The sequence below is a fragment of the Lepus europaeus genome, chromosome 4 (genome assembly GCF_033115175.1).
Source record: "Lepus europaeus isolate LE1 chromosome 4, mLepTim1.pri, whole genome shotgun sequence".
NCBI classification, from domain to species: domain Eukaryota; kingdom Metazoa; phylum Chordata; class Mammalia; order Lagomorpha; family Leporidae; genus Lepus; species Lepus europaeus.
Window position 1 is genome coordinate 76,143,613 of NC_084830.1, and position 16,637 is coordinate 76,160,249.

The 16,637-nt window shown below is 37.7% G+C and overlaps 2 protein-coding genes and 1 pseudogene across 8 annotated transcripts in view; 2 read left to right on the top strand and 1 right to left on the bottom strand.

Annotated features, from left to right (window-relative positions):
• CSPP1 (centrosome and spindle pole associated protein 1) overlaps nt 1-1,188 on the bottom strand; it is a 142,548-nt gene extending 141,360 nt beyond the window's left edge. For 5 of the 7 annotated variants that reach the window (XR_009865718.1, XM_062188396.1, XM_062188394.1 and 2 more), the window contains exon 1: nt 1,080-1,188. The gene's annotated coding sequence lies outside the window, so the exon portion shown is untranslated. Of the gene's footprint in view, nt 1-97; nt 117-977; nt 1,045-1,079 lie in introns of those variants that run through there. The other 2 variants (XM_062188390.1, XM_062188392.1) reach the window with 2 other exon arrangements.
• Nucleotides 1,189-1,471: 283 nt separating this feature from the next.
• On the top strand, nt 1,472-15,519 carry COPS5 (COP9 signalosome subunit 5). The gene is made up of 8 exons (XM_062188399.1): nt 1,472-1,771; nt 3,881-4,115; nt 4,828-4,956; nt 6,462-6,527; nt 7,066-7,151; nt 9,662-9,773; nt 13,232-13,380; nt 15,297-15,519. Exons 1-8 carry the CDS (start codon nt 1,629-1,631, stop codon nt 15,379-15,381), a joined length of 1,005 nt encoding a protein of 334 aa, XP_062044383.1. The 5' UTR covers nt 1,472-1,628; the 3' UTR covers nt 15,382-15,519.
• Nucleotides 7,373-9,610, top strand: LOC133758395 (cytochrome c oxidase subunit 7B, mitochondrial-like; annotated as a pseudogene).
• Nucleotides 15,520-16,637: the final 1,118 nt, after the last annotated feature.

Consider the following 16,637-nt stretch of genomic DNA (forward strand, 5'->3'; position numbering starts at 1 on the left):
AATACTAACTAATCAAATGCTCCCACTGAAAAAGATTTTTGACTTCGTAAGAAACTAAGAATGCTAATGTCTCCTAGGGGCCCTAATTTATCCTTACTTTGCAAGTCGACTTTAAAGGCAAATTTTCTTAAGCTGAACATGTCAAAACCGCAGACTGTGGTGTGGATTCCATAACCCTAATTTTCTATTTGTTTTCTCGATCTGCCACGCACCATACTAGGAGTGGAGGATTCAAGGCAGTGCGAGGTATCCTGAACTCTGAAAAAAAGAAACCTCCATGTAAACCGATACTCGTACATAATTACAACACAATGCGAGTTAAGAAGTACCTGTCTTATAGACTTGGAGACACCGTGGAAGAAATGGTCCTGGAGAGTGAAGACAGATCTCAGAGCTGTGCTTTCAGATTAATATGAGCTCGCAGGCAGAAAAGCCAGGGAAGCGCGTATTAATCAAGCAATGCTCACCACATCCGAGTACTGTTATGCTAAGTCCAAGTGTGGGGAATGGCACTACTGGAATGAAAGGTTTCAAGGGGGAACTGAAAAGATGGAACTGGAGAGGTGCGTAGGGACTAGGTTATGGAGAGCTGCGATGTTTTCTTTTTTTTTTTTTTTCCAGCAAAAAGATTTTTATCCCTAACACCCAGGTGTTAGAAATAAAACAAAGAGCACAGAACTGGTCCCTGCGTCTTTAAACGCAGAATCTAGTGCGGACGGAGAAGAGAGGGAAAAACACGTAAACCAAACACAGGAAACACACCTAGTATCTACGGGAGGAAACAAGAAGGTTGCTGAGATTAACTCCGTCCAGGCTATTAAGCGCTGCAGACTTGACTCATGAGAACTGAGTACTGGACATTTGCACCACTAACAGCTCATAATACATGTAGGGACATGAAACGTCTACGTCACAGGATAAAACCGTAACAATTCACTCGCTTTCGCCGCCTCCTGCGAGCGCTAGAAAACGCCCACCTGAAATCCACGAGCCCGCGGTTCTACGCATGTGTACTGGGTCACCTGGAAGCAAACAGGATGCCACATTTATCTTCCTCGCAGCCAAAATCCAGTACTTACATTTAAACTCCTCCAGACATCCTTTTTATTTTTTTCCTAGTCTTTCAAGAAACTTTCCATCTAAGACAGCTACACCCACACAAAAACACTTTCCTCAGCCCAACTTGCAGCTCCGCCCACATTTAATATGGCGGAGGGTGCGCCTGCGCAATACTAACAAAGAGGCCACGGCAGTTTCTGGCATAACGTTAACGTGCCCTTCTTCCGTTGTGAAAGGCTATACCATTCCCATAGCAAATGATTGTGTTTGCCCTATTTCATAGATACAGTTTTCCAAGACGATATGTTCTCATTTAACCCACATTAATATTCCCCTTGCCACAGCTGTTACACTAACTACCGATTTATCGTCGCTTCTCCTAACAGCCCCCTCCATCCCCGAATGGTCCGTTCCAACTTCACCTCCGGTTCTAGGTGTCATGGCTGCCTCGAGAGTCTAGGAAGAGTTTGCACCTGTGGTGGGAAGGGTCCAAAACCCACACCCAGCGACCTAGAAAAGTAAAGTTGCGTCTCGGTCGTAGAGGCGACAGCTTCTCCGATTCCTCGGCGATGGCGGCGTCCGGGAGCGGTATGGCCCAGAAAACCTGGGAATTGGCCAACAACATGCAGGAAGCCCAGAGTATCGATGAAATCTACAAATACGACAAAAAACAGCAGCAAGAAATCCTGGCGGCGAAGCCCTGGACTAAGGAGTGAGGAGGTCCCTGGAGACTCGCAGGGGAGGGACGGGGTGGTTAGTTTGAGAGACCCGAGGGTGGGGGAGTGGGAATTGGAGTGGGGTGGACGGCTTGGCTTTTCATGGTCCAGGAGAGATTATGCACCTGAAACAGAATTTGATCTACCTTCATCCCCGCACGTGTAGTGTAGTGTATGCTCCTCCGCTGAGGCCTGCTTTGCCCGTTCTGTCTGTTAACTCATTTGCCCCCGGAGGATGTAAGTGATGAACAGCAAGCAGAGATATAGGTTATCACTTTTCAACATCCTGATTATTATACCTGCCAGTATCTGCTTTGAACCCTGTGTGGACATACACCTTGTTGGGGCCTTCAGCTGGTCCCTGACGGGGACCGCAGCTCTTTTCAGAAATTGAGTCAGCAGCTCACCTGTCTTGCAGGTAGCTGTGAGCCATCTTTTTAGAGATCTGTAATAGTTCTTTGATTGCTGGTAATTATTTCAGAGGCACAGTCAGCCTGTAACCAGTTTCTAAAATATTATTCCACCAGTGTCACCTAAGTCTGAAATTAAAAAATAGACCTTAAGGCTCTTTGCCCTTAGCAAAATTCATGCATCCCTGGGAGTGATGACAAGACAAGGGTTATTAATCCATAACATTTATCCTTTACCAAGAGCAGACTTTTGTTGGGGAAAGAGTAAAAAGAGAGCAAAAGAAAACTGTTTAATAGATACAAAGGAGAGCTGTGGCAAGCCCAGGACATACTTCCTGCCACACCGTCTTTTATAAGCCTAGCTGTAACTGTCAGTTAGGTGCAGCAGTGTTTACTGATAACTCAACATGGGCCAAACACTGAGTTAGGGATCTGCATTTGTCATTTTAATCATCATGACAACCCAGTACTGTACTTTCATTCGTTTTTTGCAAGTAAGGAAACAAGCAAATACCTCATGATCACATTGAGGCAATGTAATAGGAGCACAATAACAGTTATCTTTTTTCTTTTCCCGGTAGGACACAATTTTAATTTGTATCTTAACTTCCAACACCAAGCCTCTATGTTTTGCAGCTTGTGAAATCTGGCAAAGGTTGGGAATTAAGTTTCTATGCTTTTCTCTGGGCAGACATTTAGCTCAGAAACACCAACTAACAACTCTGTACAGTGTACAGGCTGGTTAGGTTGCCTGCTTGTCGACTTCTATAGCAGCTGTACATTTTAGGTTGATGTCCTCTGTTAGATATTTGGAAGCCATCAGTTTGCTACACTGTCTCACAGTAGTTCTAATTATATCCCTCCTAGCTGTCTTGGGCTGCATCAGTCAGACCAAAATATAGTTTTACTTAAAAGTTTACTTGCAGCCATCACTGACAAATTCAAGAACAGTGATCATGGGACAACTAAGGATGTTAGAGTCACTTTTTAATTTTGAGGCTGATATTACAGAGGAAAGCCACATCTTTCAAAATATTGTTGTTTCAGAGTACTGAGAATACTGTAACACATTAATAATGCTAAAAACAGATAGCATTATTAAGGTTTTACTTTGGATCAGGCACTAAAGCTAGGCACTTTATTATTTCATTCATTTTATTTCATCCTAACAACTATGAACTAGTCCCGCTTACCCTAAGGAATGTAATGTCAGACACACAGACATTAAGAGGTTGTCCTAATGTCACAGCTAAGGAATGGCAGTGCCAAGAGTCAAACATAGGCAGATAGATGTCAGAGCCCACATTCTTTTAACCATTAGACCAAAAGGTTAGGCCTAAGAATAGTTAAACACAGCCACCCATCCAGTGTTAGAATCAGATATTTGATCATTGCAAATCAACAGAGGAAAAGTCTCTTGAACTCACTGTTATTTCCACATTTGAATAGCATGTTAAAAGAGAGAGAGAGGACTATTTCAGACCCTTCCTTTCCCCAAGGGGGAATATTTTGCAGGAGTATGACATGTTTGCTATTTCCATACCCAGGCAGGTAGTCTGTCCTTTACTACTTCTTCCCACATTCTACACAGCCCTTATATCAATTTAAATTCTCTCAGTAACTTAATTAAAAAAAAGTCTTTGGATATTTTATTTCAAATAAGCAATATAATTACATTGTGATTTTATTTTGTAGTCATCATTACTTTAAGTACTGCAAAATCTCAGCATTGGCTCTACTGAAAATGGTGATGCATGCCAGATCAGGAGGCAACTTGGAGGTGATGGGCTTGATGCTAGGAAAGGTGGACGGTGAAACCATGATCATTATGGACAGTTTTGCTTTGCCTGTAGAGGGCACTGAAACCCGAGTAAATGCTCAAGCTGCTGCGTATGAGTACATGGCTGCATACATAGAAAACGCCAAACAGGTAAACATCTTGTTTATTAAACTGTGGTAACTGCAAGTTAGAGTCTCAAGGTAACTTTTGAGATTCTGAAGTTAAGGCTATCCTCTCAAGGTTAAATTTTCTATTTTAAATTGGATATGTGTGTACAATATATGCGATCATAAGCCTCGTAAAACCATGGGCTTTTTAATTTCCCAAGTTTCACACTCATTATCAGATTTGTGCTTAAAATGAAAAGTTTGGGAACAAGCTAAGTGTTTCTGAGTATAAAACCAGTTAAATAAATTATGGTACAGTCATTAGAGGACTGCCAAGCAGCTGTTAAAAAATAAAATAAAAGGTAGCTACCTATATATATTTACTTATCTGGAGCATAATCCAGAATAGTTTATTGAATGAAAAAGCAAAGTGTAAAACACTGTGTGTTGTGCTATTGTGTGTGTGTGTGTGTGTGTCCACCTACATGTATTTTAAGAACATCTGTTAGGTAGGTAAGTAATTGGCTGTCGCTATAGCTTCTGGGCTGAGAAACTGGATAGTTGCGGGGAAAAAAATGGGAAGAAGACAGAATACTCTTACATGGTTTCCACATGTATTTTCAAAACCTTTTATTAAACTTCATTAAATAGTGTTTGCTATTAACTCCTGTGCATACTGTTAGTTTACCATAATGCTATGTAAACAGACTAATGACAACAGGAACCTCAAGCTCTACCACCCTCTTCATTTGCAGGTCGGCCGCCTTGAAAATGCGATTGGCTGGTATCATAGCCACCCAGGCTATGGCTGCTGGCTTTCTGGAATCGATGTTAGTACTCAGATGCTCAATCAGCAGTTTCAGGAACCATTTGTAGCAGTGGTAGTAAGTATCTTCACAATCAGTTTTAATCATAAGTTCTCCATGAAAATTTACTAAAGCAAGTATACTGAGAACTAAAAACAATGTGATAAAGAGCAAAGCTCTGTTTTCACTCTGCCTCAATTTAAATCTAAATTCTGCCTCTTTTAAGCCAGAACATTGAGCAACTTACTAACCTCTCTGTGTCTTACTCCTGGCTTCCCTTTATAAAATGAAGGTAATCATAGCACTGTCTCTCAGTGCATTCAGTCTGTGTTGACTAAAGTGAGTAAGCAGGAATTGCTAAAATGGCTGTTGGGAAATTAAAGTGTTTTAGATGCTATCCAGGTTTCAATGAGGAAGGTAGAGAGTATTCATCTATTAAAGGGAAAAAAAGAAAACATTTTAAAAAGGTGAGCCAATGCTCAAAGAATATTCCTAAAAATATAATAACAAAGTCTAATCTCTAAATTTAAGCTGTGAGATAATTTTGCATGTAGCCATTCTATTGAACATGGTGGCATTTTGGCTTGGCAATTTTTTTTTTTTTTTTTTTTTTTTTTTGACAGGCAGAGTGGACAGTGAGAGAGAGAGACAGAGAGAAAGGTCTTCCTTTTGCCCTTGGTTCACCCTCCAATGGCCGCCATGGCTGGCACGCTGCAGCCGGCGTACTCGCTGATCCGAAGGCAGGAGCCAGGTGCTTCTCCTGGTCTCCCATGGGGTACAGGGCCCAAGCACTTGGGCCATCCTCCACTGCACTCCCGGGCCATAGCAGAGAGCTGGCCTGGAAGAGGGGCAACCGGGACAGAATCCAGCGCCCCGACCGGGACTAGAACCCAGTGTGCCGGCGCCGCAAGGAGGAGGATTAGCCTGTTGAACCACGGTGCCAGCTGGCAATTTTTTTTATAAGTATTACTTGGTTATCATTGTGTGTGTGTCTGTGTGGCATTATATGGGGGTACTTTAAAAAAGAGTTTATAGGGTCCAGCGCTGTGGCATAGCAGGTATCCCATATGGAATATGCCATATGTGACAGTGCTGGCATCCCATATGGGCGCCGGTTTGGGTCCGGGCTGCTGAACTTATGATCCAGCTTTCTGCTAGGGCCTGGGAAAGCAGTAGAGGATGGCCCAAATCCTTGGACCCTTGCAACCACATGGGAGACCCAGAAGAAGCTTCTGGCTTCGGATTGGCCCAGCTTTGGCCATAACAGCCATTTGGGGAGTGAACCAGTGAATAGAAGATCTCTTCCTCTCTCTCTCTCTCTCTCTCTGCCTCTCTGTTACTCTGCCTTTCAAATAAATAAGTCAATCTTTAAAAAAAAAAACAAGTTCATAAAAAATGGCATTAAAAACTGTTTATTTTAGTGAAAACAATTTTGAAATCTATTCATAGTTTTCTTATAATATATACCTTCCTGTGAATTTTTTGAAGGCCCTGTGTATGTATTTCTGGGTTTATAATATTTAAATGAATGGAAGCATATAATGGTTTTATGTCCTCAGATATTAAATATACCTTTCCTTTAGATTGATCCAACAAGAACGATATCTGCAGGAAAAGTGAATCTTGGCGCCTTTAGAACATACCCAAAGGTAATTTTTAAAATTACAAGATTTTAAAATTTTTAAAATTCCAGACATTTGACTTTTTTTAAAAGATAATCATGTTCTGATTAGTATTTCTTTTTGTCCTAAAACATGTTCATAATATTTACAAAATAGTCAAACTACCATGAACTACCTTTAGCAAAAGATAATACATATATCTCATATATTGTTAACTTTACCAGAAAAGCAGTCTTTGTTTACCAGTAAGTTTTGTGTGCCCATAGCATTTTAACAGGTACTAGAGAAACAACAAGTTAAACAGATTCATTTACTTCCCTGGAAGCAGCCTGCAATCTGAAATTAGCACAAGTGTATATCACCTAAGGACAAGAAAAATTAATCTTTGAGCCAAATCCTTAATCTAGTCACCAAATGGGGTCAGAGGAGATAGGCAATATACTATTAGAATGTTTATGTTGAATATTTGGCTCCCCAAAATTAATGCTCCTACAAATAGAAAGCTGCATAGAAAAATATGTTTTTCTTATTTTTGTTGTCTTTATAATCTTTTGGTGTTGTCTAGGGCTATAAACCTCCTGATGAAGGACCTTCTGAGTACCAGACTATCCCACTTAACAAAATAGAAGACTTCGGTGTACACTGCAAACAGTAAGCAACTCAAAGCATATATCTGATACAGCAGTCATCAGAAAAGCCCTTAGAGATCGGATCAAAGTCCCTTATTTTACAGATGAGAAAAAAGCTCAGACAAAATGCATTTCATAAAATTTTTGACCTGATAGTAAAAATATGTGAATTTAGAATATTCAATATTTTTATTACTAATTCTTTTGATCTTACCTAGAATTTGTCTTTCAAACAGCCATAAACATTTTCTCAATGTATAAGACACTTAGCCCATATAAAATGAGCGATTCAGAGATGTTGTATTCAGGGCCAGCCTGACACTAACATGTCTGCAGCCTTTAGAATACTCAATTTCCACCTAACAAAAATTGTTTTGTTTTGTTTTGTTTTGTTTTAAGATTTATTTTATTTATTTGAAAGAGTTACAGAGAGGGAGAGACAGCGATCTTCCGTGCACCAGTTCACTCCCCAGATGGCCACAGCAAGTGAAGGCTGTGCCAGAGCAAAGCCCGGAGCCTGGAGTCTCAACCAGATCTCCCACATGGGTAGCAGGGGTCCAAGTATTTGGTCCATCTTCTGCTGCTTTTCCCAGACCAATAGCAGGGAGCTGGATTGGGAGTGGCAGCCATTTGGGGAGTGAACCTGCAGATGGAAGATCTCTCTCTATCTCTACCTCTTTCTCTGTAACTCTTTCAAATAAACAAATAAATCTTGTAAAACATAACCAAGCTTTACTTAATTTTGATTATCTTCAATTTCTTACTACTTTTATTTCTTCACTGCTAAACTTTAATCAACTTTTTTTTTATCATGCCCATATGACTTTATCTTCTGCACTGAACCTTTATCTCTTCCCAGCTTACCTGCTGCAATGGCTTCCTTTGTGGTTATTCCTGCCTCCAAAGTTTTGGTACTGCCACAGCCAGCTTTCTAAAACAGCCCTTTGGCTGTGTTATTGCTCTGCCCAAACTCCCTCCTTGAATACAGGTACCTAGAGGGTTAAATTTAAATTGCTTAGTCATTTATCTGATGTCCTCCACCAACTGGACCCCAGCATAGCTTTCTAGGTTTCCCTCACATAATTCTTCTGCTTTTTCTAAATTGTTTAGCCAGACTGACGTATTATCCCAGATGTGTCCTTTCTTTTCATGTGTTGATGCATTCTGCTTAATACCCTCCTTGCTGGCAAGATATACACCCCACAGAATCACCTAGTGATTACCCTAAATCCTGCCTTTTCCCTGTGCTTTTCAGGCAGTTCTAGCTTCAAATGACCACTATCTATCCTGTACTCTAAGAGTACTCATTATCTCTAACACTTAATTGATTCATTTCAATTAAATATGCACTGCAGCATCACTTACACCAGTAAGTATTCAGTGTATATAACTGTATTTTATCTTTTTGTGAATTCATATCACAACCCTCATATAAAAGGTAAGTCCCTCAACGTAAAATAGTCTAGTGCTTCTTTGTATCCACTGATATACAAAAATTCTGAGATATTTAAATATTGTTATTTTAAAAAGAATCAGTTTTTCAGACATGTAGCCAAATTGTCCTTGCTCTACACCCTTATTATAAATTAGGCACTTTTAGAAGTGCAAACTTCTTTTAGGCACCTTAAAGACATACTTTAGAGTTTACTTTTTTGAAAAAATAAAGAGGACTCTCTGTAAGGGTATCTGGAGGGAAGTTGCAACTAAACAGTAGCTACAGTTGCCACAGTTGTATCTTCTGCTTCACCATGTTTCCTTTGGTCAGAAATGCACTAAGTCCTCTCCAAGTTCAAAGCATTCAGCAAACAGTGGCAAGGAAGAGCCACCAGAGACGTACACTTTATTTTCATAACAAATGCGGTAATGCTATATTAGCTGGTAGAGCCACATTCTGTAATGTTATATAGAGATATACAGCAACACAGATTGGAATAGAATGGAATCTGTCCCCTGTTGGCAGTCACTCCACAGGAATGGAGAGATCAGTAATTATCCCAGTTGGTGTAATACTGAATAGTCTCAAAACCAACTCATAACTGAAGCCAAATAAAAACACTGTACCCATTAAAATACTGCATTGTTGAAGAAATAAAATATATTTGAAATCTTCAAAAATAAAAAAATAGGCAGTAAATCCTAACTAGAGAATTAGAAAATGGAATCCACATGTCATTTTCAGTATTTTTTTGAACATTAACAAAAATTACAGCTGACCCTAGATAGTTAATTTAATATGTGTTATTAGCTGTAATCCATGAACTCAATAAAATGAATAAACATGTCATCTCAATGTTCTGATTGGTTGTTAATAACTTCTTGGAAGTTTTGGGCTTTACAGAAGGAAAACAATATAACTTAGACAAGACTTGAAAGCACAGCCCCTGAAGAATAAGGAAATCATAGTTACTTGTACTAAAAACTGAAACATGACTATTTAAATATAAAATATAGTTTGCTTAAGTTTGGCCATAACTTTTATATGATACAGCTGAACTTCTTTTCAATTACTAAATTTGTCCTTTTGTTTAATAGATATTATGCCTTAGAAGTCTCATATTTCAAATCCTCTTTGGATCGCAAATTGCTTGAGCTTCTGTGGAATAAATACTGGGTGAATACGCTGAGTTCCTCTAGTTTGCTTACTGTAAGTATGATACTTGCAAGGAATGCATGTAAATTTTACCTGAGCTACATTAATTGTTTAATATCTGAAACCCAGTTTCACAAGAAAGGTAGTACCTGACTTGGCCAAAATACCAAGACTCTGTACCACCAAGGCTGAATCCGGATACTACAAGACCAATTCAAGGTCTGTATCATATGCCAGAGATTCCAAGTCTAATTGGCAAATAGAGTGGCCAGACCAGGATGAGACCTGCCACTGCCTTAAAAAGACCTCTAGGGGAAAAAGACACAAATTTTCCAGGTGTCTCACACATGACTATGGTCACAAGTGGCAGCATATCAAAAGAAATTGGTTTAAATAAGAAAGGGAATCTTATAAGTTATAAGATCTAGAGGTACAGCTTAACTCAGGCACAGCTAAGTTTGCATTTAAGCAATATTGTAAAGTCTTAGTTTTTCTCTCTCAACTTTGATTTCATTTCAGTCAGCTACAATTTTAGTCATTTTTTTTTTTAAGATTTATTTATTTATTTGAAAGTTAGAATTAGACAGAGAGAGGAGAGGCAGAGTGAGAGAGAGAGAGGTCTTCCATCCGGTGGCCACTCCCCAGATGGCCACAATGGCTGGAGCTGCTCTGATCTGAAGCCAGGAGCTTCTTCTGGGTCTCCCATGTGGGTGAACGGGCCCATGGACTTGGGCCATCTTCTGCTTTCCCAGGCCATAGCAGAGAGCTGGATCGGAAGAGCAGCAGCCAGGACTAGAACCAGCACCCATATGGGATGCCGGTGCTTCAGGCCAGGGCATTAACCCACTGCACCACAGCGCCGGCCCAATTTCAGTCTTAACATAAAAGCATGTTTATAAAATAAACATAAAAAGGCAGCTTTAACTTCAGACCTTAGTTTCATCTTCAAAAGAAAATCAAATACACACACTGAAGCATGTACATATCCCAGCATATTTCTAGGCAAACCTTATGGTATCTCACTGGGTGGCCATTCTTAGACCTGCTGTTGGCCAAGGGAATGAGTTTATTGAGTGACTGGGTCAGAACAAATGCTTCCCTGCTGGGCTGAGGGGAGGCAACTCCTTCAGGAGTACAGGGACTAACAAGGGGGAAGCAGAGGTCTCAGAGGATAATCAGATGGTCATTAGCTTAAAGCAACAGATTCTGCACAGCCAAAGAAAAAGGATATTCACTGAATATGTTCTGGTAAATGATTAAATGTAAGATATTTATTTAACATTAAATTATTATATTAATTATTAAATGTAAGGGTATTTACTTAACATTATATTTGGAACTTAGGAACAGCTTTTTTAAAAGTAGGCACTCCATATACTGCAGTGTACATAGTGATTAGTACCATGGGATTTGAAATAAATCAGATTTGAAAAGAATGCTGCCACTTTATTGGCTATGAGTGATGTTTGGAAACTTATTTAATGTGAGTGAGCCTTTTCTGTATATAAAATAATAACATCATTAAGTATACTGAGAAAATTAAATGAAATACTTGATATAAAGCAATTAGCAAAGTGCCTGGCATATAATAAGCCTCAATAAATGACTATTATTATTTTTGTTTGGTGCATTGCATTCTTGAAAGAAAACCTCAATTGAGCCTATTTTTTATAATTTTAAACACAATTCTGACAAGTTTTCTGTTCTTATTTCTTAATCCTCGGTGGTCAGAAGTAGCAGATTAGAAGGAAGGAAAGCAAACATAATAGCAAACATTTATTAAGTGCCTCCTGTGTGCCAGACATTGCTAAATGCTTTATATGTGTTGTTTCCTTAGAGGCAAGTATACTAATAGCAACCAGAAGTGAGACCTGATGCAAGGGGAGAAAACACTGTGTAAGACCAGAGCAGTCTGAACCTTTGTATAAAGGCAAGCAGATCTACCTACTCAGCCCTATGGCTGTCCCTGTATTCCAGCACTGCATATATGAGGACATTAATAATCAAGAAAAGGTTAAATTACATTTTCTCCCTTTCTGTGATTTTATATACTCATATAGGACACTGCTGCATTTTAAGAAAACATGTAAATTATGTTCACTTTCTCTTTCTCCAACTAAAGCAGTTAATTATAGCATAAAACCTAAAAGCTACCAGAGAAAATTTTTTTTAAGAAATTAGTTTCCTGTATTAAATTTCTGGGCATTTGAAATGTGATTGGGTATATTTTACTGTCAGTTTACTAGTATAACCATTTCTGCTAGCTTACATTTTTATGGGCTCTGTAGCTAATCTTCTGAATGTGGAAAAGTCTGTAAACCTTAGGCTTTTCTCCAAGTCTGTGGGGTAAATGTTGATTTCCTAAACCATTTAGATTCATTTAGGCAAAGTAAATATAATTGCATCATTTTAAAATCAACCTAACTTTGAACAATCATTAGAAGATCTGGTAGCATTTTAAAGGACCTTCTGTGGTAACTGTGATGATAGCTATAACATTTTGTATTTGATAGTTAAACTGTATTTCTTGTAAGCTGACTTTCAAACTGAGCAACTAAAATAGCATGCTGATTTTTGCCAAATTGCTTATTTATCCTCATTTTCTTCTACAAAAGATTAAGAAAAGAAATGTAATATATGCTTTACAACTTTGTAGGTTTTCTTTATATTTTAGGCTAAAACTAAAAATGGATATCTCATAACAATCTCTTTAAAGATATTACAGTAATGTAGACATATAAGTTTTTTCTTTTTAAAAAGTATGTCATATTATAAAAATACAATATATCATATTCTAGTTTCCCAGATATAGATATACATGTGAGTGAGGTGAAGGACTTATAGCTATGTCTATTTTCTTTATATTGTTCTACATTTTCCAAATTTTCTGTAATAATTTATTAAATTATTTTCTGTAATAATTTACTAAGCAAAAACAAAGGTTATTTTTAAAAATATTATCGTAAGTACAAATTATAAAAGAATAGTAACAAAATTAGCTAACAATTTTTAAGCATTTAGTGGGTGCCATGGACCAGCCTAAGAGCTTTCACACATTATTAATTTTCCACAATAGCCTTAACATAGAAATTGCTCCCTTTTCCCATTTTCTGAAGAGGACCTGCAGGCATGTCCCAAGCCTCCCAACTAATCTGCAGCAGGTTAGGAGCTGGACTTGATATGTGTAGGCCAAGGCCTCTTGTAATAATAATCATCATTAGACCTAGAGTCAAAGAGAAAAATTCCAAATTTAATCTTGAAATTAAAAAAGAGAAATCATCTACATTTGAACCACTTGAAAAGTTGAAAAAGTTGCAAGATTTTGCACGTGTAATTTGACTTCTTACTTCAATAATCATCCACTCAGACCTTATACGAGGATTCTTTGTAAATGAAATGTTCTTTATAGAAGAAAATTAATTTACGTTAAAATATATATGTGTGTATGTATATATTTTTTAATTTTTTTAATGGTAGACTTGCATACTAATACAATATCATCTTCTCCACAGAATGCAGACTATACCACTGGTCAGGTCTTTGATTTGTCTGAAAAGTTAGAGCAGTCAGAAGCCCAGCTGGGACGAGGGAGTTTCATGTTGGGTTTAGAAACACATGACCGAAAATCAGAGGACAAACTTGCCAAAGCCACAAGAGACAGGTAAGAATAAGATTCCTTTTACTTTCAATTTTCAAATAATAGTAGGAACCAAATTCCTTGCAGTTCAACTTAGTTATCACCTAGTCAGAATAATATCTGAACATTAAACTTCTTGGGACCTTTAAAAGTTGTCAAATGCAGATTTTAACTCTGAAAATTTAGGAGACGTTAGGTCAGAACATTAAAGGCTTAAAATCAAAGATGTAGGTAGTGACATGGAATACTCCCAGTCATCTCTTCTAGTTCAGCTACAAAGTCAAAGAAAGAAACTAACCTTTTCTGGGTCTTCAAATTTAGAAAAAATAAAAGCAAGCCTTTGCCAAAAGAATCTCTTGGTTTATTGTCATATAAGCATCTGTAGAATTAAATTAAGAGATGTTAAAATTTATCAAATTTCAGGTTTTTTTCATAAAGTCTTAAATCCCAAGATATCATAGGAATGAATGTATCTCTCTTAAATTATGCTTCTGAAATTGTCCTTTATACTGTAATTTGGTACTCTAGATTTTACCAAGGAATTTGTAGAAAACAAACTTAGGATGCTTTCTGCTGGCTTATGAAGTAACTTGTGGCCCTCAGATACATAGACTGTACAGAGGTGAGAAAATTATCTAAATAACAGTTACTCTCACACTGAATTTGAGTTTAAATGTGATAGGGACAGAGAGGAAGGGAGAACGTCTATATAAACTGATACATTGCTGTCTATTTTAAACAAACTATATTGGTCCATAGGAAAAAGCAAGGAGAAGGTAAAGTGTATCCTGGTTGTGAAAGTCATCTTGAGTTAAATTCTGTCTCACCTTCTTCATGGGTTTTTAGAAAGTAGAGCTAGTGACCTGGATAACGATTATACTTTTCTTTGGCATTTGGCCTTATTTTTAGTATTTGCTTTAGTGTAGTGTATGTTTTTGCTCAGGTGTCTTTATATCTGTAATTTGCAGTTTTATCTGCATTTACATTTCAACCTCTAATCAAGCAAACATTTCATTATGAGAATGTCTTCAATTATAAAAAGAGAAAAGTAGAAGAGATAAAAGTAATGATACAAAAGTAGAGAATTTTCCTTTTGGAGATAGCTTTATAAGAATTGCTTCCCTTCTGAATATTGGTGGAGTTTTGTCATTGTTTCTTATTTTTACTTTTTAAAATTTGTTATTTATTTTGAAGTCAGAGAAACACAGATGTATGGATAGAGACAGGGAGACAGATCTCCCATCCATTGATTCACAGCAAGTGCCCACAGCAGCCAGGGCTGGACCAGGCAAAAGGCAGGAGCCAAGAATTCAATCCAGGTCTCTCATGTAGGTGGCAGGGACTCAACTACTTGAGCCATCACTTGCTGCCCCCCAGAGTATGCATTAGCAGGAAGCTGAAAAGGAGAACAGAACTGCGACTTAAACCCAACCACTCAGATGTGGGATGCAGGTGTCCCAAATGGCTGCTTAACTACTCCAGCAAATGTCCATCTCTGATTTTCACTTTTTATCATTTCTAAAATCTAAGTACTTTACTCACTTATCTAACTTTGACTTACAATTGTTTGAATGATATTTATGATTACTAAAAAAAAAAAAAATTCTCTAAAATTATTTTTTGGTATTCTAAATGATAAATGACAAGGAGTAATAGAATTTAATATTGGAATCAAACTATAATTATGGAGTATGTGTATCTTATGAAGTATATCTAATTTTACATTGTCATTCTACTGTAAAGGTTCTAATAGGCAGTGAAATAGTCAAAACACATGCAGAAGGCTAAAAATCAAAAAGGTAAACTTCAAATTGATATGGCTCGGAGAACATGAATAAAACTAGAAATCATTAAAGGGGGGTATAAGGATGGACATTGGGGGAACTTGCATGTTTGAAGCTTTCAGTTTGTGACGTTATGTCATGTTTTTTTCTTTCCAGCTGTAAAACTACCATAGAAGCCATCCATGGATTGATGTCTCAGGTTATTAAGGATAAACTGTTTAATCAAATTAACATCTCTTAAACAGTCACTGAATAGTACTTTTGCCTGAAAGTTAGTATGAGAAAATACTAAAGTAACACTTTAAAACCAGTTACCAAAAATCTGATTAGAAGTATAAGGTACTGTGAAGTATCCTGTAATAAAACACTTTAAAATTAAGTTGTCCTTTCTTGTTTTGTGTGTGGGATTGTACTGTTTTTCCAGTATCTTTTACTGTTCTTGCAAATGAGAGAAAAAATATCTACTGGAACATTTCTGCTTTATTAAGAGTCTTGCCTATCTAACTTAGTCATAGAATTTCAGCATTTCACTTGCCACACTGATTATCGGAACCACTGTTTAATGTTGCCTGTACCTTTTTTTGACAGTTAGTAAAATACATAACATTTTTATGTTCCTGCTGACACATTAGTGAAGTCACACCAACAACTATTTTTCTGAAAATCAAATAACTTAATAACCACAAAGCCTAGCACAGGGTATCTGGTCCTTCAAATATTCACTAAGTATCTCCTTAACCAGGCCATTGTACTCTCCAGAGATAGGTTAAACATTGACTTCACAGAACTTACCATGGATGCCATAGCTAAGTTAACAGGAACTTAACTGTACCTCTGAGGAGGGGTAAATAAAGTGTGCTAGGGAACTCTAGAGGGGACCACTTATCCCACAGAGGAGTTAGCAAGGTAGGCCCTCCTGTAGGAGGTCACCTGACAATTAACATAAAATTTGAAAGCTAAATTACTGTTACAGGCAGAGAGTACAGAAATATGTGGAAGGTCAGAGGTAGAAAGCAAGAACCTAGAACCTTCAAAGAAATGAGATTCAGTAAAATGAGATGATTGGGTAGGACTTGGGGAATGACAAGAGAAGACTTAAAACACAGGATGAAAGTAGATCCTGAAGCAGCCTTTTAGAGTTTATCCTAACAACAATGGAGATGTTGAAATAATTTTAAACATGTACTAGATTGCTTTCTCTAAGAGCAGATTGTTAAGAAACTTTGTGGTAAAGGTTCAATGACAGTAGATGAGATATCCTGGCAGGGGTGGGGAACATTTTTTTCTGCCAAGGGCCATTTTGATATTTCTAACATTATTTGCAAGCCATACAAGATTATCAACTTATGAATTAGCCTGCAAATTCATTGAATTTGAAGTCCTACCTGCTGTTGCCTTGGCAGAGGCAGACCAAATGATTTCACAGGCAAGACTTTCCCCACCCCTGTTGCAAGAATAAAGGATGAGAAGGGAGCTACAGACTGAATTTTGGAAATA